This window comes from Schistocerca cancellata, chromosome 5 (genome assembly GCF_023864275.1).
Source record: "Schistocerca cancellata isolate TAMUIC-IGC-003103 chromosome 5, iqSchCanc2.1, whole genome shotgun sequence".
NCBI lineage: Eukaryota > Metazoa > Arthropoda > Insecta > Orthoptera > Acrididae > Schistocerca > Schistocerca cancellata.
This window is the reverse complement of record NC_064630.1, coordinates 334,472,890-334,499,250: the sequence shown is the minus strand read 5'-3', so window position 1 is coordinate 334,499,250 and position 26,361 is coordinate 334,472,890. Positions and strand designations below refer to the sequence as shown.

General features: G+C 38.8%; 1 protein-coding gene across 1 annotated transcript; it reads right to left on the bottom strand.

Moving 5' to 3' along the window:
- Window positions 1-691: 691 nt before the first annotated feature.
- Window positions 692-21,814, bottom strand: LOC126188922 (proteasome subunit alpha type-4). The gene is made up of 7 exons (XM_049930637.1): window positions 21,682-21,814; window positions 19,209-19,251; window positions 5,498-5,660; window positions 5,245-5,411; window positions 5,031-5,161; window positions 1,006-1,129; window positions 692-920 (listed from the first exon to the last, which is right to left on the bottom strand). Exons 1-7 carry the CDS (start codon window positions 21,682-21,684, stop codon window positions 778-780), a joined length of 774 nt encoding a protein of 257 aa, XP_049786594.1. The 5' UTR covers window positions 21,685-21,814; the 3' UTR covers window positions 692-777.
- Between the last annotated feature and the right edge of the window lie 4,547 nt (window positions 21,815-26,361).

Here is a 26,361-nt window from a genome sequence, read left to right as displayed (position 1 = left end):
AATATAAACATGACATGATATGCATATTCTTCAGTGTTTGCTGTTGTCTCACTAGTTTCGTAGTTTATTAGGGAAACAGGATTTGAATGAGATAGCAGCAAACACGAAAGAATACATGGCAAAATGTTTATATTCATATTATTCTTTTGGTGAAGAGAATAATGCGTGTGATTCACAATTCATAAAAGTTCCTATTAGGAACCATCTCTTCTCACAGATAGGAAAGAATTCAGAACTTAGAGTTGGCCATATTGACAAAAATCCCAAACAGTCTTGCCACTTGGATTTTCGTAGTATGTTGAAATTGTGCTACATTTGAGGATGAACAATACGGAATTTGTATTTACTTCGTTGGACAACGTATGAAAATGCAGTGGTCGAAACTCGGGGTGGAGAAAAAAAGCTCGTCTTCCACCTTTTTTTCTTTAAATTTATTTACTGATGCAGCGGTTTTGATGCCCGTATTTATCTTTTTGCCTGCAAAGCATGCCTGTGTAGCGCTACATATATTCGACAGCAGAAGTTAATTGTGGCGGCAACTACCAACATTTTTCGGAACTTCCGCTTACTTTGCACTCTATTTTAAGCCGCAGGTGGTCTTTTGGATTACAAAAACCGGAAAAAAGTGCTACTTAGATTCGAGTAAATACGGTAAACAGGAGGTGGGAAAAAGGGTTAAATTGGTCTTCAGTAAATTGTGCAAAAGAATATTTTTTATATTTCTGGAAAACCATACTTCAGAAAAATTTAAATATAACAATTAGAAATAAAATTATTTTATGACTTTTGTTTTTCCTTTCTTGCTGCTTCTGCTTCTGCCTCTTCCTTTTCAAATGCTGCTATTAAATCTTCTACTTCTTTAGCTGGTAAGATGCGTATTTTTGTTTTCCCATTTTCACGTGTCAGTGTTGCCATTTCAACTGAAATGAATAATTTCAATAGCTTAGATTATCTGTTCCTTGTTCAATATATACAAATTGCCTTTGATAGCAAGTTCATCATTACCCTTTTCTGCAGTAAGTTTCGTCATGTCCAGAGTTTTGCTAAGGACTTTTATAGCTAAGGCCTGGGCATCCTTCAGTGTTGTTTCACCTTCCTTGTACTCCTGCTTTAAACTGGATACAGCAGCCTAAAACGCAAGTGAAGTAAAAATTAAAAATTTTACTTAATAAAAACATATTTTGTTCTAAAATATTATGTCATTATCAGTCCTGTAGATATGACTACTCTTTTTAGCAAACCAAGTGCTATGTAACACTATCGCTTATTCTAACACGTTTCTAAAATATTCTTAAAGGCAATTATTAAAATAGAATTTTAAAAAACCAGGACAAGCAGAGAAGACACTTATCTTCCTTCAAGTAAATTAAAATTATTTGGATACCAATAAAGGAAATTCCTGGATGGAGCAACATGCAAAATAAGGAAACGGGAACCACTCACCTGCTGTGGATCAATGCAACCACTCACCTGCTGTGGATCAATGCATGGTGCACAGTAGAGCAACAGAAAACAGCATTCACACTAGCTCTCTAGCACTACCTCTCTTTCCAGCAAAAGTACACACATTCACACACACAACCACACAACCACGTAAATGCACCAGCAATCATTTCAAAGAAGTCTGAAAAACTCATCAATGCAACTTTATGTACATGTAGATACTTTTACAACTATCAGTGGTTAATACCAAAGGAATGCAGCGATTAAGTACTCGCCAATAATATGGACACAGTAGTGTTAAAAGTTGATACCACTGGGACAGATTATATGACTGCACTTTTTACAAGCTTCAAAATATGAGATGTGATGGGAGACCTTAAATTCCTATGTTTACATTCCTTAGTTACAGTAGCACAGTAGAAGGACTGGGGAGGTGGTCTCCTCTGCAATTCACACAGGAAGATGGTTGCTCAAATGGCTGGTTTTCATAATGTAGCCAAACAGTCTCCATAAATTGAGTAGATTACACTCCAGGATGTATATGCACCAAGTGTTAGCATTTAAAACATGGTATCTGGTGTGTTAAATACAGTTTTAATTCACAATGATAGAACACGACATTCTCAGGAAGCTAATCCTCATCAAAAGTGAGGATTGAACACTCCTGTGTCAACTTCATTGTCTGGCTGGCCTCAATGTAGCAAATGACATACGAAGTGAACCCTTCACTTCTCATAGTTTTCACATAATTCCTCTTCTGTCTATAGCATTATATCCTGCTGAAAAATCAAAAACCCTATTTCACGCTACCCTATTTCACGCTCAGGCTCTTATGGCGTGGTACAGTACAGTAATAGGTACATTACTAAGTTAATTATACTCCTGACTTGTTTGGATACAGTGTTTTAATTAACACTGAACCACTCCACAACCTGCCAAGGGTAGAGATTTCTCCAAATACAGTTTCGAAGTTCTTCAAAGAGAACCTCGGCATAGCAGATAGAATAAACCCTCCATCAGACTGGCTGCAAACCAGGATCTCAGGGGAAAAGTTCCTGCATTTCACTTTATTTTTGTTTTCCTCTCATGGTATGACCATGGAGGTATAGTTCTTAGGGTCACAACTGCACTGAAAAAGTTGGGTATGTCTGAAGAGAGAGCTGGAGCCACACAGCTACCGGTTGTCTCTGATTGCTCCAGGTATCTATCTAGGTATCTGTCGTGATATTGCCTGCTCCGAACATGAGATCTATCTCCCCTCCCCCCACAAAATGTGCACCACTCAGCCCCACCAACAATGACTTCCTGGCCTGAAGGCCATTGCCCAGAGCCCACATGCCCCCAAACAGAGAGACATCTACTCCTCTGCACACACAGAGAGGTCACAGCTTGGGTGTAAATAGTGGGTTCCACGTGTAGCCAAAGAACTTTTTTACACACACACACACACACACACACACACACACACACACACACACACACACACACAAAGGCCCAAGAGGGCCCTTCCAAAGGAAATACCCCAGCATTCAACTTAAATGATTTGCAAAAATCATGGAAAACCTAAATCTGGATGTCTCAATGAGGGTAACTGTAGTTCTCCCGAACACAAGAAGAGTGCCTTACCATTGTGCCACCTCACTTGGACCTGCAACCCAAGTTTCCTCAAATGACAATTCAGTAACTAATGCAAAACAAAATCTTTATGGATTATGTTTCATTAAAATAAGCAGTGCAACTGACAACAATAACGTAAAAAATAAACAACCAACTAACCTTGTCCTAAACTATGTCACACATCATATGTTCCAAGTATCTCTTCTGAAAAAACTTTGCCCACTGGTTTCAAATTTAAACTAACAGCATGGCCCTTAATGGGTAAGAAAGGGCTAGCAGAGGAAGATTTTGTGCTGAGGGCATTCAGTAAAACCTGTATCTACTGAAAGTTTCCAATCCGTTGGACTGACAAGAGTGATCTCATTTCTTGTCAACGAACGAAACACACACAGACAGATATGCATACATTAAATCCTCAGTATTCAAGGTAATTGGAACCGATGAGAGCTCAAATTTGGGAAAACTACAATTACATGAAGAGTCACTGTTACTTTGCCCACACACAACTGAACTGCTACCTTCCCTCTGTCCAGTCTTTTCAGGGCAAAAACTTTCATTATCAAAGAAACAAATTTCCTCTGCTGGTTTTAAGAGTCAGTGCTCATATTGGCAAAATATGGCATAAACAATAATAAATACACAGTATGATCTGACTAACCATACACACTGCATTGAGCCTGGCTAGACACTGGCTGACTGGCCACTGATGAAACAACAATAGCAGCTAAAGCAGGTATGATTTAAACACTGTATACTGTAAAGTCTTCTGGAAAAAATTAGTGCAAAAGATAAGAGAACTGTATAAAAATGATGTAATAAACAAAGACATGGGACAAAGGAATTTTATCAGCATTTGTAAATTAATATACAAGTCGCATCTCAGATGCGACCAAACCAAAGAACACTCAAAGAAAATTGTTTCTTTTGTAATGTAGAAGCTATGGTCTTCTTTGTGATCATAATGCTTTGTTTCTTATTGCTGCACAGATTGTAATATCTGTATGCTCTTGTTTTGATCGACTGAAATAAGGTCTGTACTGCTGGAAATTGCATACATTTAATCTTTAAAATATCACTATCTCTGAGTATTTGCACATGTACTTCCAGACAGAGATTTTCACTATTATCAGCCACTACTTACTAGATTACTAATTTTTTTCTTAATATGGCTAGAGTGGCCCACTTATTCAGAGAAAAAGTATGTCACTACTCATGATGAGTTATTATGCAAGTACTACTATTAAGATTTTACAGAACTTCAGCAAATTTTAGGTACACCAGGTGCTGAGTATCTTCCAACACACATGCAGGTAACATGCTTATCTTTTGACAAAAGTATTAATTGTTCTCTTTAGGTCTAAACAAAAGCTACATTACGTCAGCAACACATATAAAGGAGCACACTTTCCCTGTAAATATGAAAGCAACATACTCTTGACTGAAAAATTGATGTTATGTGAAGAGGGCAATGTCTCACTTAGATCATTGCTAGCCATTCTTTGGGAAATCCTCCTTACTGTGGAAGGAACAATGTTACATTAGGAATTCATACAACAATGTTGTAATTCTCTCTCTGTCATAATTAAGCAGGTATAAACTGTTGGCACTTTGTGTATAAAAGCCAGCAACTGCAAATAATGTTAAATTACACAACAAATATCATTTCATATTATTACATTAGTAAAACCCTTTTTCGAATTGCAATGTGCATGGAACATGGCTGCTGATCACACCCACTCCCTGCGTATTTTCGATTTTATCCATAACATTGTTTTGATTTTTTTTTTTAACTTATTAGTCATCTACCATCCACCTTGGATTCAACTTTCAATAGCTTCTATTGTCCCTCCCTCCCCTACACCACATTTACATTGCCAGTGCTGCTTCCTTTCTTAATGCAGAACTGCAGCAGCAGAGGGCAAAATATAGACAACAGTAAATAAGTTTCATTAATAAAGCAAAATACTAACCGCACTATTGTTTCCAATGCATGTTGCCTTCCAACCACCATAGTTTCCACTAGGATCAGACTGATATAGCTGGTAACCATAATGCTTGTCCCATCCCATATACAGAATGGAAACACCAAATGGACGTTTACCTGGTGAAATGGCACACAGTAAGTATAAAATAAACTACAATCACAATCTGGTCCAAAAGTATGGTTTATGCGAGAAATGATACCTCCATATTGTGTGTAAGCTTGCTTAACATCACACAGCCAGGAAACTAGCTGTTCACACGGGATTGATTCTCCATACTGGATCAGGTAACGCTGAGCTATCATTCTAAGTTCATTTGTAAGTACATTAGCATCTGACGTTATGCCTGCCACACTGCACACCATATCACTGGAACACAAAACAAAAATTTTAATCCAGATGGCCTGTGATACCCCAAAAACAAACATACAGTACAAACAGCTGTAAGAACTTACTCATTAAGTTTGTATATTTTCTCTGAGAAAAAAACTTCATCAAGAAGTTTGTTTGTATTTCTTCTCTCAGCAGCTAACAAAATTCCATCATTGGCTAAAATTCCCAGGCAAGTGCCAGCATGGCTGATTGCTTCCATTGCATACTCAACTTGATAAAGTCGACCTGAAAGTGTTTTTAAAAATGATTAAATTCTTCACGCATCACCATAAATCCACAGTTATGTAGCTTAATCATTATTATGCAGATTCCACTATTGTAGTGAATACTTGAGGACACTACACAACAAATCATTGGTCCACTGTCCAGAGCAGCAACAATTCAATTCAAGAGAAGAAATTACCCACACCTTTCCTTCATTGCACTAGCATTCACTGTAATTAATGTAGTCAGTATATAGTTCATCTACAACAGACTACAAGAACAAGTCCAATACCTTTTCAACATCTTAACGCCCAAATAAATTCAGATAACCGATCACAATCCAAATGCAGCAATAATGCAAATTTATCACAATCTGGATCATGGCCTGTTTGAGCTTCATAACTTCCTGAGCTATTATGCTGGTGATGGTGGTGGTTGTTTCAGAGCACTCAATGGCATGCATACCAGACCCCTTTCAAAATATGAAGCAATACTTAGAAAAAATAGTGTTTTTCTCACAAGTAAACTTCTTTGGGCAATGGCAGATAGATAAATTTGACACTTTAAAGACTACATAAATGTTTGTACATGTATCCCCAGACACTATACAGTTTTCAAAAGAAAACTGTTGTCCATTGGGGGCTGCACAATTTTCAGTTTATTTGCTATTGGTGAATTGCAACTTCACCGTCATTATCAAGCAACATATTGCTTCACAATAACTATAAAGTCAAAAATGGCCTATAGCAAATAAATTGAAATTTGTGCAGCCCATAATGGATAATGTTTTAGTTTGTAGAGCAAAGACTGTGTAGCTACTGGTCTGTACTACTACTGATCTGAACTCTTAGTGATTTTTCAATTCAGTATAGCGTTAACACCATGTATCTGTATGGGTGCGTTTACCACAATATTATGACATCAGAGTATGCTAATATCTCAGTCTGTTGAAACCTCCTAGATGGCTTCACAGGTTAAGATTTGAAGGCTGCTTCTCCTTTTGCAACTGGGCTAGTTCTTGCGCATTGTAATTTCCAAAGGCACAACAAAGCTAAAAGTGTGCCCAAAAGCAATTTGTATAAGGCCACCCACCCCCAGAGTGACTGGAAAGGAATGTAACAAGCAACTAGTTGCTGACTAGCTTGAAACACAGTTCCGCAAACATGTCCGGCCAGAAACGAGAAATGGCAGCTGCCGTGTGCAAGTGTGGAAGAGAGGGAGTGTTGTTTGTTACACCAGAGCATCTTCTTTTTTTTTGTTACACTTGGCACGTCGAGCACAGATTCAAGCACAGAGGAATGAATATGTGGTTCTCTATGATGATGATTATTATTACATATGAATAAGAAAACACTGAAAAAACTGGATTAATTCATACAGCATATGTAGCAGTCAAGGAGCTGTAACACACAGATTCAAAATTCATAGCTTTCTACAGAACGATTAAATACTGCTGCACTGATATGGCAGAGTTATTTTCTTCTGCCATAACACATCATGACATTTACTTTGAAAACCCAAACATAATGAGAGTTACATACATGGCAATGAGGTGATGGTGGTTTACAGTAACTAAATCATTTGCATGTGGACAACATAATCAGTGACTTGTGGCTTTTCACTGTTCGTTTCCACTTGAGAACCTATTTTTACAGAACAACAAAGGCTGCTAGTCACATAAAAGACTACTATCAGTATGATTTACAATTTTTTTGTACTTTTGCTTCCATTAACAAACCGGTAATTTTAAAATTGTATTGTAAACAGACATACAGTACACTAAACATTACATGAAATTCTTTCCCCACTGCACACCACACTTTTTCTGTCAATTCTCTCCTGCAGTAGCTTTCTCTGTCAAATCTCTCTGCAGTAGCCTTCGAGCTTGGAGTTGGATAAGATGGGATTTTTTCAACTTCCCATATGGAGCTAATGTTCTCAACCTGCTCATTCATCTTCAAATTAAATCAATACAGAGTTGTTTTCGAGGACATGACGCAACTCAGAGCATCTGGCAATGCAGGCATCAAGTCACCTGCAGCTGGTTGGCAATATGTTGCAAGCAATTGATTGGTCAGACTCTGCGATCATGCCATCTTCAGAGCCCTATTTAACTGCACAGGAAGTGATTCACTGCTCGCCTGTTACCAACTCACATCAACAAGAAGTTGCTTTTGAGTAACTCCGTGTGCAGAGGGCCTAAGGCTTGCAGTTTACACTTCTGTTACCATGAATTTTCATCAGTCTTGCAGCGTGCATCCACCACTACCACTGATAGATCTATCCTTAATAATACTTCATGGACAGGGCACTGTTCCACTTGAGCGACAATTAGCTGTGTCATTCTGACTAACTTTTCCACAAAAGAAAAAGTGAAAAAACATAGGTAGTTTTATATCACTCAGATCTACAGGTCTTTTGGCAGTTTCATTAAAATATTTAACTATTTTCCTTTGTCAAACGATTTTTAGCAGCGTCATCTGCCAATTATATCACGTCTACCATTAATAAATGCCCCTCACCATCACCCCAGGCACTCCTTACCAGTCATCTTTCCTCCAAACACACCAGCGTTTGCAGTGCCACTACGATTATAAATATAAATTTATTTAGCCTAGCATTATTCAGGTCACAAGACCCCCTCTTAAATAAAACCTGGCTTTCTTCATATTCTATACATATAACAACACCACAAGTGGGCCTAACCTGTCATATTTTATTTGATACATAACATTTAAAATGAGATTACAACAGAAACAGTCACTGTTTAGAACAATGTGAAAAATCAATGGAATACAGAAATGGCGAGAGAGAGAGAGAGAGAGAGAGAGAGAGAGAGAGAGAGAGAGAGAGAGAGAGAGAGAGAGAGAGAGAGAGAGTGAGAGTGGTGTGGGTGGGGGGTCGGCAAAAGGGGGGGGGGATAATTTAACTCCATCTTTATGTAATCATTTATCGAGGAAAATTAACTTTAAAAGGAAAAGGGATAAATGTGATTCTTCAGCCATGGTAAGGCAGCTACTCACCAGGTATGAAACCACACAATTATGAATGTGTCTGGTCCACAAGATCAGAGGGGAGACAGGGTGGGGTGGGGAGAGGGTTTGTAGTGAGTTAGTACTCTCCCCTTCCCTAGTTAAAAACCTCATACTACTAATTCACAAAGAAGTAGCTGCACAGATAGACTTCATACTTGAACAGAATGGACCGAATGGGCCAATCTGACTGATTACCAGCAATGCATTAAGTCATAAAACAGACAAAAGCTTCAATAGGGGGATGTAGTATACATATTGGAAGCAAAATTTTTGTACACTGTATTGAGAATCAGTACAAAACACTAGAATTTATGTAAATCCTCACATTCAAAACTGCATGAATGACTGAACGTTTTACACTACAAACTGTTTCAAGTCTCATTGCAACCATTATCTTAATAATCAACTTTTCTGGTACATTTTGATTCCTGTCTTAATACTGTTTCAGCATCTGTATTGGATTTAGTAATAGTAATAAAACAAATGACTATTCTGAGCAAAAAAGGTTATTATTAAATGCGACATCATTTCTGAAAACAGGGTGGTAAGAGGAGTCACCTGAAACTGAAATATTTTCTACCTATCTTTACGATATATTTTTTCCCCACATTTGCATGACAGTAACCAGGTAATGCATAGATGTAGCATTCCTGTAAGGGATAGGAAAAATAATGCTTCAAACTTCATTTGTTATGCTCACTTAGCTAATTGTTAAAATCACTGGTTACACTGTGAATAAGAAAAACTGTAGCACATTATGACAGACTCTGGCCTGTTCTACCTGTCACATGACTGAGTAGCAGAAATAACTCAAACAGCATTCATAGTTAGTTCAGTCAATTACAGTTAATTCAGGAAATATTGTTTTCAATTTGTGATTTATACTACTTATATTGTAATAGAAAAGATTCAGTGTAATAAATGACTATCTCTCTGTGTGTTCATCCAAATTTTACACCCAAATCATTAACAGTGCCCAACATCATAAGAGTGTTAATAACAAAACTAGAAGCAAACATTCATTCAGAGCATTCAAGAATAATTAGCGTCAGATAAGATATCAAAACAATCTGGGATGTCTTTCCATTTCAATTTAAGTCCAGGTTATCCATACATACGAACAGTGTTGAAGGTGTCATACAGCACTTTAAGTATCTCAATTTTGCACTTATGCTCTAAGTAATTGGTATAGAAATGGTATTTGAGGGAGGGATGTATTTTAAACATAAAGAGATCAACAGTAGAACCCAGCAATGGCCATGGCATTTTTTGATGCCCTTTCTTCCAGGATGGATCAGCATTTTGTTGACTGTTTCTCAAATGGCTTCCAAATTGCTTTAGTACACTATCTGAAAAAGAAACCAGCACTTTCTTGTAAGCAGGATGTCAAAGATGAAAGCATCAAATTATTTACTGAACTCTGGTAAGGTATCATGACCTCACAAATATTCGTAACATATTTACAGTTACTGACCAGACCAGAACTTCATAGCCAGCATGCTGTGAGAGCAGATGGTGGATTCAGGCCTGTGGGACGTGACTACTGTACTCCTCCATCCAAGGTGAGGAGACTTGTGTATACAAGGAAATCAATCCAGAGGGAAATGTTTGGAGGAAACTAGATAGTCTTTGTGCTCCCTGTCGCATAGCAGATCAATTACTTCGACCTGCAGATTAACACAAATTGGGTGCTGGAAGCTTTTCATTTTCCCATTCAGTTGCACTGATAATCCTGTTTATTTTCCAACATGCCTAGTGCTCCCTCTGTAGACAAATAAATAAATACCATGACAAACCGTTATTTTCTACACTTTCTTCAACACTGCCAACAAAGTTACATTCAGCTATATGCTTGTGATATCTACACCTCTGTAAAGTGTTAAATAATAAGCAACCAACTCTTTTGCAAGCTGGCTCTTAACATCATCTGTGTGGGGGTAAGATTGTCATGTCCAATAACGACACTGCACAAAACTGTTTTACATGAAGTGGACACAAATGTCGAGCTGCAACTACCAAGCATTCTTTTATTAATCACCAACTGTGAAAGGGTGCAAGGACGTTGGTAGAAGTAGTTCAGTTTTGTAGCTCATCCAAATGGCAGATTCAACTGATTTTTCTTTCTCCTCTTCAGAGAACTTCCTTTTAAGTTTTATAACTTTTTTTAGATGCCTTGACATTTTCCATTTCTGTATTCTAAATTAGTGCCTTTGTAAACTGAACTTACTGAAATCATCCAGTGTGTCATGATACACTACACATTTTGCTTTCTCGTTTTTTTAATATAAATAGATAAAATTCCTCCCACTGTGGATTGAAATGCACACACACTGTTGGAGTGACACAATTCTAACTCGTCATTGCTGTTCTTCAATGATACCGCTGTCAAAACTGACCCTCCCTTACTTTGCAGTTGGCAACGCTCCTGTTTTGTTGTGACCATATGCTGTGTGTGCCTTTCCCTACTCTCCACCACATTGCAACGAGTCTGCTTGCAAGTAAGAGTGTGAGCAGGCTCGAGTGCTCACACTCGAAATCAGCGAACTGTTAAGCCCTGTATTAGAATAATATGAGCATTTATGTGGCATGCGTTTACAGAATCAGAGACAAGTGTCTCAGCAGTTAAATGTATCCAATGAAGTAGTTGATTAAAACTATGTATTCCAAGGCTTTGGATACACAATGTAAAATGATGATTAGTAATTAACCACGAAACAGTTGAGGATATCTATTCATAAAGATTAGTCAGATAATGCATTGTTTCAATTCCTTTACTACTACTGGTGTAGTGTCTGTTTTAACACGTTTTCCACAGAAAGTGCTTAGAAGTTCTGGTGGGCAACAGTTTATTTTAGTAAGAGTGTTGAATCGTACTGAAATACACAGCATTTCCAAATGATTTATCTGATTGTACAAGACTATGTGTTCTGTATGAATGAAGAAAAAAACGTCACCTTACCTCAAGGTATATGACTTTTTAGTGGATTTGTGGAAGACTTCATTTATGTGCCTCCCTGTCCAATGCCACATAACAGCAATTAAGGCAGTAACTCCAGACAGACTGGCTACAGTATGGAGTGATTTTGACTATTGTCTAGCTTCACGCACCCATTGTGAGACAAATGGAAATTGTGATCCTAAACATAATTGTAAACAGTACCCTAACGTACTATGTGCAAGTATATAAAAGATACACCCTTTTAAAATCTGAGTGTTGTTTTGAAAATAACTTTCTAGTCTTACGTGCAAGCTCAAATTTAAACATAAGTTTCTGTCTTTAAGTAGAACATATAGTCCTTTGAATATGGATTAATCTTTTCGAAAGCCCTTGTAAATGATTGTTCACCAGCTGAGACCTGAAAAGAAAGCCTCAAGAGCTTTTCCACTTTAGCGTTGACACCACGGAACTTCAACAGAACATCACAGCTCATTAGCTATTCAAAACAGAATAGGCGTGCCTAGTCCACCATTACATACGTGATGCTCTGTCATGTCTAACCATTTTCTCTATTCACTACAATGTTCTGGCATTGGACTTTACTCCAAACATCTATGAGCATCATGACTCCTGTTAACTGACATTACTCTCTCCTCACTTACACAGTTGGAGAAGTTTTCTTTCAAACTGTAAACAATGAGGGATATTTGTTTCAGCAAAACCATGGACTTGTCAATAAATTCATGAATTATGGAATCCATTGCAAGTTTTCATCATTTTCAGCCCTCAAATTCTAAGCAGCCACATGTTTCAGCATCACAATCTGCATATTTAAGGTTCCTGCAACCTATATTCCACAAGTTGCCCTTCATGGGCTGTGAGAAATATCCTGTCACACTGGTGCATAAGACAGCAGTGTTTTTGTTCTGCATCTTGGTGTGCCTGTTGCTATGGTTTATTTACCAACTGTCATTTTCATTTGTAGTACACTGTTTCTATTTGAGTTTACATATTGTCACCTTGTCATATGGAGATAGTGTGTGGAGCTGCACACACTAAAAAAATGGGGTGCAAAGTACAGAAACCTTAGTATTTCCAACATATTATTATGTTTGATTTCAAATGGGAGAGTGACAGCAGTGGAGGCAGCCAGAAACATTTGCACCACCAATGGGAATTATCCCACTGGACAGAGCATGTGAAGAAAATAGTTTTCTCGTTTCAAGGAGGATTGTTTTAACATTAGGGATTCTCCACATTCAGGAAAACTTTGGAGTCTGTTGAAGATCATTTAAACACCTTGACCCACAATGATTCTTGCCAGTGTACTCAACAACGCATACGTGATGAAATGTGATTATTACACCATAGTGCGATATTTGCATGCATTGGGAAAGGTTCAAAAATCAGGTGCATGGATACCACATGTTCTGAGCCAAAATCACAAATATCATCGGGTGGCCACATAAGCACCTCTGCTTGCTCATCAAATGGCTTATGAACAACTCCGACGTTTCCTATCCTTTATCGTCTTTATGTCTTTGGTCTTTATGTTAACATATGGAAAGAAGTGTGTGGTTGAGCCCAAACAAAGCAGCAACTTCCCTTAAAAAGACCTGTGTGCATCCACAAAAGACAATGTTATGCATCTGGTGGAACAGAGATAGTGTAGTGTATCACAAATTGCTTCCCCACAGTGTAACCAGCACTGCTGACCTTTATTGTCCATGACAGATGTCTTGCAGATGCAGTCCAAGAACAACAAGCAAGACTGCATGAAGTGATGCTACTCGATGACGCCACTGGCTTGCATTCTGGTAGACTGACAACAAACACTAGACGGGAGTTGACTTGGAAAGTCATTTCACATCTACCTTATTCACCTGACACTGCACCATTGGATTTTCTCCTTTTCCGCTCTCTATTTAACAACCCTCTAGGAACGTCCTTCCCAATGAAAATGTGCTCCGAACATGGCTTGACAAGTTCTTTGCCTCAAAAGACATGATTTCTACAGTTGGAGAATTGAAAAATTACTCCAGCATTGGCAGACCGTTGAAAATAGTGAAGGAGAATATATTATTGTTGACTAAAGTCTGTGTTATAGGTATCTGTTGTCTTTAGTAAACTCATGGGAAAACACCACGAACTCATGCACCAACCTAATAAAAAATACTGTCCCATATGTTTAGAGGCCAGAACCCTCAGCGATGTATCTTACTTTGTCAAGCTTTTACATTGTGCTTGCCTGTATGCCAAAGTTAAACACTTGAGGTTGCTTATAAATATTTGTCTCCTCAGTTTTCTTCTTTACCATCGGACAGATTGTGGCTTTGAGAGAATAAGTAAAAGGAAATGTCATGTACCAAGAATCAGTAACAAAGGCTACAAATAATAGATTATGCAAATTAACTCATCTATATTAGGCTTCCCTCGGAAAAGATGAGTGACACAACAGCTACAGTAGACTATGCAGGATTAAATGTATTCTTACTTCTCTTATTTGTTTATCTTTCAGCTGCAATGGTGAAAATGAAAGTCCAGAGTGAGTGTGCTGAACTTTCAATAATATCTGATAATCGCTTGATCTTGCTTCACCAAAAGTAAGATTATGTACATAAGGAGTGCAGCTCCACAAATGTCTGAATTACCTCAATCTTCTGATTGTGACAAACCCTTTTCAAACTTTCCTCCTTGTGTCATTATATCAGCTTGTTAATAGAAGTGACGAATTATATTTACATCAGCTGGGAGCAAATTTTGCCTGGGTTACTCATAGGATATTTGTATGTGTGGTGAGAAGAAGCAATATTTGTGTAGACAAGAAATGGTAGACTTGATAACCTCAAATTTCATTGTCACTAGTTTGTTTCCATCAAGTTCTAGCAGATTGGGGGTAGGTGACTGGGGGCAGAGCAGGGGCAGGGGGGAGGGGGGGGGGAGATACACAAGTAACAGCAGCAATTCATGAGACTGTGATTCTCAAACAGATAATGTAGCTTAGATGTTTGAAATGAATGGTTCTGTAGGACATCCCAATCATACAGACTATAATCAGTGTAACAGTGATGTACTTTCATTTGTAACTTTAGTGCTGACATGTATATTTCTTCAAGTTGGAGAAAACAGGAAATAGCGATGGACTGTGTTGACAGACAAAGTTAAGCACAGGGTGTGTGTCTGACAGGGTACCTTTCCTCTACAGTTCACAAGATCGAAATCTTTATTGTACCACATGGGTGCTTTCTCAAAATGGTTGATCTAAAGCACTCATTGAAATCCATTATGTGTAACTTAAGTCCTAGAACAAGAATTATAGTTATCAACATCAAATTTGTTGACTTTACCAACTAAAAGCAAATCATACCTCCCTACCCAGCCCAAGCTACACTACGTATCAGTCAAAATAACCAACATAAAAAAAACTTATTTCAGTGTTTGTTCTGTCTCTATTGTGCATGTATCAGTTTAATCTACCTAAATAAACTATCTCAAATATTAACTGCTATAAATTAGTATTCATGCAGAATGTATGAGGTAATTTTCAACATGTACACTATGTGATCAAAAGTATCTGGACACCCCCAAAACATACGTTTTTAATATTAGGTGCACTGTGCTGCCACCTACTGCCAGGTACTCCATATCAGCGACCTCAGTAGTCATTAGACATTGTGAGAGCAGAATGGGGTGCTCCGCGGAACTCACGGACTTTGAACATGGTCAGGTGATTGGGTGTCACTTGTGTCATACGTCTATATACAAGATTTCCACACTCCTAAACATACCTAGGTCCACCGTTTCCAATGAGATAGTAAACTGGAAACATGAAGGGACACGTACAGCACAAAAGCGTACAGGCCAACCTCGTATGCACACTGGACAGACCGCCAACAGTTGAAGCGGGTTGTAATGTGTAATAGGCAGACATCTATCCAGACCATCACACAGGAATTCCAAACTGCATCAGGATCCACTGCAAGTACGACAATTAGGTGGAAGGTGAGAAAACTTTGATTTCATGGTCAAGCAGCTCCTCACAAGCCACCCATCATGCCGGTAAAATGCCAAACGACACCTTGCTTGGTTGTAAGGAGTGGAAACATTGGACAATTGAACAGTGGAAAAACATTGTGTGGAGTGACGAATCACGGTACACAATGTGGCAATCCGATGGCAAGGTGTGGGTATGGCGAATGCCCAGTGAACGTCATCTGCCAGCATGTGTAGTGCCAACAGTAAAATTCGGAAGCGGTGGTGTTATGGTGCGGTCATGTTTTTCATGGAGGGGGCTTGCACCCCTTGTTGTTTTGTGCGACATTATGACATCACAGACCTACAATGATATTTTAAGTGCCTTCTTGCCTCCCATTGTTGAAGAGCAATTCAGGGATGTCAATAGCCTCTTTCAACACGATTGAGCACCTGTTCATAATGCACGGCTTGCAGCGGAGTTGTTACATGACAATAACATCCTTGTAATGGACTGGCCTGCACAGAGTCCGGATCTGAATCCTACTGAACACCTTTGGGATGTTTTGGAATGCACACTTCACTTCATGCCAGACCTCACCGACAGACATAGATACCTCTCCTCAGTGCAGCACTCCGTGAAGAATGGGCTGCCATTCTCCAAGAAACCTCCCACCAACTGACTTAACGTATGCCTGTGAGAGTGGAAACTGTCATCAAGGCTAAGAGTGAGCAACACCATACCGAATTCCAGCATTACAAACTTTTAAGTCATTTTCAGCCAGGTGTCCAGATACTTTTGATCACTGTGTAATCTGCTGATGTTTCACAGTGTGAGATGCTCAACAAGGCTAAATACATAAGCTAGATTCACAGTGGCTTAAGCCATTTACAACAAAGGCAAAGAAACATCAAGGTCTCAAGGCAAATTTACTGGAAGAGAAAATGTGCCGAAAGAGGGAACAGAATTGAAAATGATGGGAATTATTTCACTCATTCTGAATAGCTGAAGTTCAGGAGATGCAAAATTTGTAATGCTTTGATAGCTGGTCTCCCTATATCACATTTTGATGCACTTTTGTAGCTTTCTCAATAACTATCGAAGTTAATTTAACTCAAAGACATCATTATTATGCTATTTCTTGAATTTAACAGGAGAGAGAGTACTCTTAAGAGAGACTTAATCTGGTTGAAAGATAGTTTCATGCATGATCAATAATTTTCATACTGCAAAATGTACTGAGGCGATCTTCCGTTCTTTTGAAGGAATTCATTAAGCTATTAAATGAAAGACACGTCCCAAAAACAGCTGTTCAGTGTTAATGCAATGTCAGAAATATGCACTAATCTAACAGTACTTACATTTTTAGCAATTTCTTAAGCTATTCTGCATGGAATATACCACGCAAGACCAAGACCAGTAGCGTACAAAATTAAGTACTTGAGATGAAATGTGGAGGATACGGATGCTTTGACTGGTATATTTAATACTATTTTCAATTTATCTCTCCTGAATGATGTAGACAAATAGTAAGTAAGGTGTCCAATCAAGACTCATTACTTTGCACTAAAAACACTTTCTATTTCTTCGTATTACGAAGATCTCCAGAACAACTTAACTAATTTCTGTTTTTACTTCTCTTATTTCCTGTCTTCTATGGAATCTTATTGAACATAATTCCTCCATGACTTGTCCTCAATTTGCATCAAATTATCTTACTGGTACTGTTTGTTCAATGTACCATTCCTGTGTATTAGTAATAATTTCTGCTGGATCAAACAGGCATACACAAAAGAGAAAACTTGCTAGCTTTCGGAGTAATGCTTTGTGCTGTTTGGACGCACAATGCTGCATTTTGACAGGAGGACTAGGTTGGGGTAGGGGTTGTGTCAAGTGGGGTAGGGTGCGAACAGGATGACACAGGCAGGATGCAGGGAAAGGGGTTCAGGGTGGATGGCTATGAGCTCAGCAAGAGGCATCCAGTTTGCCAGCTAGGAATGCGGGGAGCAGGGTTACAGGTGCGCAGGCTAGTCATTTGATGGATGGTTGTTTGAGCCAGTGGGGAGTGACACACGCTGAAAGGGGACAGTGGGGTACCAAAGACTGAGGCCCGTAATTATCCTTTCCTCAATCTCTGGTAAACCACTGCCCCCACACCCTAAAATCAACAGTTTCCCCCCACACCATAATATCAACAGTTTCCCCTTCCTCTGTCTTGTCACCTGCTGCCAAATTCACATCCCGACATCATCTTCAGTGTGTGCCACTTCCAAATGGATCCAACAACCATGCATCACATGCCCAGCTTATGCACCTGTCAACCTCCCTCCCACACTCCTACCTGGCAAATCCGCTGCCTCCTGCCAAGGCACTAGCCACACACTCCCACCACAACCTAGTTCACCTGCTGAAATATAGCACTGTACATCCAGTCGGCACCATGTTGTGGCACAGGCGTGTGCATGTGTACGTGCGCGTTTCTGCTCTAACCCAAAAAGTTACTCTAGAATCTAGCAAATTTTCTTTCTTTTTGCGTGTGACTGTCGACTACTCACTGCTCCTGCTTTTCAATCAATGGTCACCATTAATCCAAAGGTATTAACATTCTACGTTAACTTTCCCACAAAATATTGGTTTCTATTCCCTTTTCAAGTGTCAAAACTTAGGGAAACAATACAGCAAGCAATAGCTGAATATGTCTAATGCTCGTCATCATAAGAACTGAGGTACAAAATTTCTAATGCAAAAGTTTTTCTGATTTTTTAGAAAAACAGCCAATTTCAGATCATAAATATCTGCTTAAATAAACTTATCAGCATATTCCACAATTTGTTTACTCTTGGATGAAATGAAGAAACAGAAGGAAAAAGGAATCAATGCATGGCAAATTACCCACAGTAAATTGTTTTAGTCTTAGTAGAGCATCTCCCATAATGACTGTATGGACAAGTTAAAACTGTATGCCAGATCAGGATTCAGGTACACTAACAATTATGCATCAAACAAGGCACTACTTCCACTGTTCCATACAAGAACCTCTGAAAAGTTTCGAAAGAGAAGGAAGGAGTTGAAATAAAGAATTGTATCAGCAAGGTACAAGATGCACTACTCAAGTATGCACCTCCCTCCACAATAATAAGTTGTTATTGCTGTTAATGGCTCATTCCTGCAGGAATGAAATGAGTGTCAACATTTGAGTTCTATTAGACCAAGAAGCTATGTGTATGGCATTGTGGCCTTAGTTGCCTGAGACTGCAATCGTCCGTCTCTCTCTCTCTCTCTCTCTCTCTGTGTGTGTTTCTATATATGTGTGTGTGTGTGTGTGTGTGTGTGTGTGTGTGTGTGTGTGTGTGTGTGTGTGTGTGTGTGTTTTGCCATCTGATTCTGACTAAGGCCTTACTGGCCAAAAACTATATTTGTGTCAGTCTTTTTGTTGTGCCTATCTGAGACTCAGCATCTCCACTATATGGTGAGTATCCAGTTTCCTTTTCACAATATTGTTGTACTATATTCAGTAACATTAAGTCTAAACTACGCGATTTCTACAAGATTACTTCATAACAATGGGAAGCTTAGAGTTTTATACACAGTGACACTCAAATTTCGAAGACTGTCAAACATACCTTCAGGAGAAAAAATTGTTGTTCGCGTGTCATACCGGCGTGCCTGTCAAACAAATAAAACAATAATAATTTTAACAAATTTTAAAATCTTTTATACACAATCCAAAAAATTTAATGTTTAGTATTTCAAGCACACATTTCCAAAAGAACATAAACGAGGAAGTAACTTTATTAGGTTCAAAATGCTCATCAGATACAGTAAACAAAACTAAACTGGGCAACCTAAGAAACTGATTTTATAATTATATGATACCATTGTTAGGGGCAAAACCTAAAATTTACTATTTTTTATGTACATAGGCCTTAACATGAACTACATACAGCAAAGATTTGATGAAGCAAGCTGTGTTCACCTGACACTAAAGAAATAATAATGTAGCATTACAGGAATAACTCAGAAAATTGGATGTTAATGAACAAATATTTAAAAGTTTTGTAATATCTGAGAGATTCTTGAATAAAAAGTTTTTAGTTTTATATGAACAAGAGACCACATTTATGAAAATATATCAGACATTAAATAAATTTACCTGAATTAATGTAAGTGTTACAGATGTAATGTTTTAGTGTTAAAGACTTAACTTTAACTGAAGGACTGAAATTATACACATTAAAATCATTATGTGCTGACATATATATGAATAACATTTGGATAAGAGGGAACAAGACTTAGTTTTAAAGCTTTAATTTCATTTCAACAAAAGATAACACTTCCAGACAACCTACAGTATGATTTTGTACAGTTCACAACACTTGAAAAAATATGAACTTCATTGGTATCATCCCTTTTTGTCCATGCAAATTTATTCCCTACTCTCCTAGGGAATTTATTTGTTCACATTCTTCACTGACAACAAAGCTGTGCAAATATCATATTCCAGATTTCTAGTTTAACAATAACCCACTGACCAAAGGAAGGGAAAGATTTCATCATTGCGAATGGTTCTGAAAGAATTTCGAGTGCTTATTCCTGCAGGAGGTGTAAAATGGAAGTGTGCTATCTTTCTCTGACAACAAACCAGTTTTAACTCTATATTTTCAAATGGTGCAGACATTGTGGACTTCAGTTTCTGGAAGAGATTTATATCGCTCCATTGCTGCTGTGACTGGTCAGCATGGTTCTTTAACTCATTTTCTGGAACTGCTATTATATTAACTTCATCAGTTACAAATTCCACATGTTATACAAAGAATGATCAATCAGTAATGAGTGCTTGTTTGTCATACACTACCACACATTATGCTTCAGCATTCCTCCAACACTATCAACAGCTTCCTCTCCATGGGATGTACAAAGCAAATACGAATTTAACACAGGACTACAATTTTATTTGCTGAAAGTGATATTGCCTGAAGTGTGCTGCTGTTTCAAATGTTGGCCAGCTCCATCAGAGAATATTTTCCATCACTTTAATAATAGAATTTTTTTATTCTCTAGTACTTTCTGAATAAAAGCACAACAGCTTGCTTATCATGATGCAGATAACCAAATATGAACACATATGAAACTGGAATGGTAGCTGTGTAATCCACTGCTGTGTAAATAGAGATTTGTTAATTACTCCAATGCATGCTCTGCACCTCATGCTGATAAGCAATAGTGAAGTTCTCACTGAAATCAATCTCAAGAACACAAATTATGCTAGATGAATCATTCAGGTTTTGTCATTTAAAAGAAAAATCTTTGCTCGCTTCTGATAAAAGAAAGTAACCAAGAAAATTCAGCAATTCGTTTTTCAACATTTTGGAAATATCTAATCTTTCTGCATTACTTTAAGAACTCTTCCCGTCCCTTCATTATTCCGTCGATACTAGCTGAGGAGATCAATAAACAAAAAGCCAATGAGTTGAATTCTTCATACTTATTTACATTTCCATGCTAAATAAAAAGAGCCTAATTTTTTGGAGGCTAACTTTTTCGTTTCATTTGTACAGATGTAATATGACAGGAGCAGACAAAAGCTAACACTTTATGAAACGCGTCGTATAAGATCTCTACCACTCTCTTCTGGTACAGGGTGCCATGAAATCGAGTAACTCGTGTAGTGCCTGCGTATTAAAAACAAATTCAACTGGGGTCCGGAATTTTCCATTTTGGTTTCACTTTTCCCGGGATTATTCAAATATGATAACTGCAAATGCAATATTGAATAACATATTTCTCCTCTTATATTTATGTTTGGCAACACGCATCTCAAAGTGGTTCGATACACGATCTTGACAAGAAATAAATGACAGTTCTCAAATACTGGTATTACATTATTTTGAAACGTACGTAACGAGAATGGAGAGCTAGACAATTATGGCTACAACGTTCTGATGCTGAAACTGAGTTTTCTGTGGATTATTTACAGAAATGCTACACACATACAATAAACCGTAAATTCGACACCAAGGGAATGTGGGTTTCTTAAAGCATCAGGTTCCGTCAGGCACTCATCGACAGACATTTATAAGCTCCTATGCCACTTACCATTGTTTCGAGGTTTCAGTATAATAAAACTGAAAACAATCACAATATTTCTCAGCAACTTTGAAGTCGCGTTACGAAGCAAATACACTCAACTCACGCTAAACAATCCACTGTCGTAACAGGCTCACCAACTTTTTCGAGCCAAAGCCGCTGTCAGAGATATTGATTACAGGTTCGAAACACATCCTGAAAATTTCGGGAAGCTTTTTTTGATGAAGCCAGTCACTCATATGATTTCCCTTAGATAAACCATACGCCTGTGGAACATCAGTGATTGTCAGTGTTTTTACAAAATAATGTTTTTTTAATCACTATCGCAAACAACTTTTCCAGCCACTACCATTTCCGAAGTTTGTATCATTTTCAGATATCGTCGCTCTTAATCCATGTGGGAGCGTCGATATCAGTAATCTAGCACGGTTAAATATGAATTTTTTGGTCAGCTTAGAAGCTGCATGCTCAGTTACTGAGCATTACTGGAGAAGAGATCCCAAAAGGGATCAAGGCTCAAAAGAGGGGTGACCCTCCAAAAGACAACATATGAGTCGCAACCCCTAATAGCTGTAAAGATTGTCGCTAAATATAATAGATGGTATGACATGATGTGTTTGGTAAGTGGGTACCTTTACTATAACTACAAGGCTTGAGAGCAACGAAGAAAAGTGTGATAGCTAGGATAAATCCCAGACAGAACTAATAAGACATTTATTGACAATCAGCAATACATCGTCTTAGCGGAAGAACAACTGAAGAACAGGGCCCAAAGTGATGGGGAAAAGAGACAGCCCTGCATATAGAAAGTTTTGGTCATATGCCATATTGTGAATCCGAATATAACAGGAGCCGACAAAATATCGCCCGTGATGAAGGGTGTCAGAGAAGAAATGTACCATGCTCTTCTGGTAAAGGGTGCCATAAAATCGAGGAATTCATCAAGTGTTGGCACCGTGTTGAGGAAATGCTACATAAAAGAGCCGGATGAAAGAAGTATGACCAAATCACGAACGTGGTCCACCATGATCTTAGCCCCCTCATATGCTAGGCTAATAAACATGGGGGCCTGCAGGAATTTTTCCAGGAAGGGACAAGATCCTAAAATTTTCAGACAAATATGATTTGTACAGGGACTGCTAAAACCCTGTATTGTCTCACTGCTATTAGCTACATAATGTTACAAGTGCCTAAACGAGATGTGCAGCAAACTAACAGGAAATCACTTCTAAGAATGTATGAGGCTTCTGTAATGATGAAAGTTCTATTCTCCATATTCCAATGGTATCAAGTGCCCCCATTTACCCTTCCCCTCCATCCTCCTTGCAGATGCTTGTATATAGTGTGAGAAAAGATACAGCAATTTACAGCAACCAAAAAATGCGTGTTTCCACTGTAAACGCCCTTGACATGTTGTATGCTTCTTCAGAGAAAGACAGCTAGTTTTCAGTGATTATTATGCAAACAAAGGTCAACCATCACAGTAGTTCTATTCATGCCAGCTATCTGCAGACGATTATAGTCGACCTGTGAACTGAAGCTTATAGTCATACCCTAGATGAGATCATGCCCCAACACACTGTACTTGCTTCCCGTTCCCATGTAGAGGTACTAGGCATGCAGCTAGCTGCTGGATTCAGGTAAACTAAGGGAGGCATTCATCTGTGGAGGTAATGCTGCCACACGTGAAAATCCTCCATGGACGACAGGCACCAAAATTTTGGGAAATCTCAAACTGATCGGGCACTAGATGACTCAGGGGATTCCTTCTACGTAATGCTGAATGCTTATTTTCATCAGCTAAAAAAACTATGTTTCATGACACGAAAGCTGAAAGTCATAAGTGGAAAATATGACCAGCCAACGGGAACATATATTGCAAGAACAGCTATCAATGAAAGAAAACAGTCCTTAGAATTTGTGGTTTCAGCAGAACGTACTCATAATGTTATTCTTGGATGGGCCTTCTTGCACGCATCTCAAGCAGTCATAAACTCTGGAAAATAATATCTGCAAATTGATGAAGCTTTTCCAACCAGTACAAAAGTATTGAAGATTTATTTTGGCAGTTGTTTGATGTTGAAGAAGATGTTATCGCACCATCATCAACAAGATGAGTTCCAGTCATCTATCTTGATGTTCGAACTATGAAGCTTTTTTGTCAGTTGCAAAAAAGCTACTGAGGATCACAAAAGACATCTACATGCCACTGATGATCACAAGCCTTTTAGTTGGTTCAAATGTTTGAAATGGCTCTGAGCACTACGGGACTTAACATCTGAGGTCATTAGTCCCCTAGACTTAGAACTACTTAAACCTAACTAACCTAAGGATATCACACACATCCATGCCCGAGGCAGGATTCGAACCTGCGACCATAGCAGCAGCGCGGTTCCGACAGGTGAACAGTGGTTAATTTAGAAGGAAGTGGGGAAATGCTGCGAAATGACGTTATCGAAACTTGAAGGGGTACTTTAGCATCCATGGCTGGCACCTTACGTTTCAGATACCAACTATACAGCAGAGAGCTATAGATTGCCGCTCTGCCAAGGCACCCACGATTCAGTCATAGCTCATCCTACCTGCCACAGCCGCAGTGGTATCTGGGGGCGCCACAGCGCCACTTTTGCTAGCAACAGCTCGCCTCCACACGCCGGATGATGCTATAAGATGCCACTCAGCAGCTCGTTAGTCACACAGGGAGCGTGCGAGTTCCAGTTCTAGTTCATGAATTCGACATCGACATGCACTGGGCGCCATTCATTAGAGTGCAGTGCATGCCAGTTGGAATCAAGACTTCGATAATGCACCAGATATGGACCTGTTTCTGACGGTAACAGACGGTGTACTCAATTGTACTTCAAGAACCGTATTGAGCATCAGATCAGGATGCTCTTTTGGTAACATTCGTTCAAAAGGCTGTTCAGTTGCTATTCAGAACCTAATGTTAGGGTGTATTCTCTACATCAGTAACAACGTTCTTCTGTTCTTGGTTACCTGAGCACATCTCTCTTCTTGTAGTGTGCATCACCTACATAACAACATACAAAAAGTACTTGGTCTCCCCCCGTGGTCTGCATGAAGAAGAAGGATGACAGATGACGTTTCTGCGTCGATTACCGACGACTGAATAAAACCACGAAAAGAGATTTCTACCCATAGCCATTCACTGAAGACACCCTAGACTTCTTAAAGGAGTAAAGTATTTTTCAACTATGAACGCGCAGGCAGGCTGCTGCAGTCTTCATAACACCTAACAGTCTCTATGAGTTCAAATTTATGCCGTTTAGACTGCGTAGCACTCCAGTCAGCTTCGAACATATGACGGACAACCGTCTTTGACACCTTGAATATACTATGTGTCTTTACTATCTGAATGAGGTTCTCATTTTTTGAAGACATTGAAGAACATCTAAGCCACGTGACAACTGTGACGAAGTGTGTTCAACCCGTAGGCCTCTGTATGAATCTGAAAAAGTGCCTCCTTGTCGCCCAAGAAAAAAAAATCTTGCGGTACCTACTGAATGGCAATGGAAGTGATACCAATCCAAAGAAAATAAAAGCAGTCACAGATTTTTCCGACTCCACGATACATTAGTGCGGTGAGAAGTCCTCTAAGAATGTGCTTGCACTACTGGCGATTCATAAATGACTTCTATACCAAGGTACGAGCCTTGCAAGAACTACTGCAGAGAGATGCAAAATTTCATTGGAAAAAGTCCGAGAAATATTTTTTCTTGTCCTTAAGGAGGTCCTAAAATCTTGTCCAGTCCTTTCCCTGTATGACGAGAATTCTAACGGCTATGGGATAGATGCAGTTCTAGTACAAATTCAGGAAGGTGTCATAAAGGTTGCAGTTTATGTTTCCAGAGCATTCTCCAAGTCCAAGATGAACGACTCTACGACAAGAAAACGTGCCTTGCAGTTGTCTGGGTCAGTGAAAAATTCTGGCCATGTTTGTTTGGCAAACCATTTACAGCTGTGATGAATCACCACTCTCTATGGGCGCTGAGGCGACAGGAGTACAGTTTCACAGTGGAAAACAAAAGTGGATGCAAACACAACGATGCCGACTGTCTTTCAAGGAACCCTTTGGAGCAACGCCGCACTGTGGATGAAATCTCAGTCACCACTAAGTAATTGACATTGCTTATAAACAAAGGGAAGATACAGCAATGCTGAAAACTATCAAGGCCTTGATGAAGAATGAACCGACAGAAGAAGAATTCCAATAAACAAAAGGGACATTTTATAAGAGAAACTATGATCCAATAGGGTGAAAATGGTTGTTCAACATCCCAGCTCATCTCCATTCAGGTGTCCCGAAGTATTTCCACGATACTCCAACATCTGGTCACCTGGTATTCGTGAAAACTGTAGACAGAATTAGATACAGGCATCAATGGCCGAATGAAGATGCATCTCTCCACTTGGTCACATCAGCTGGCAGTCAGTCAAGCATGTACCTCAAAAACTGGCATAGGCTCTCATATTTTCCATCCAATCAGTGGATTTCTGCTGGACATTGGTGTTGTCATGTCATTTATCAATGACGACATGTATCGGTGGCTTGGCTTGCCTCTGCTAAAAGATGCTCAGCTGTGAGCTGTGTCTTACTCCAAAAAGACAGTCCCTCTCTTCGATGAACTGTGACTTGCACCTGAGTATAAAAACGTTGAATACATACTA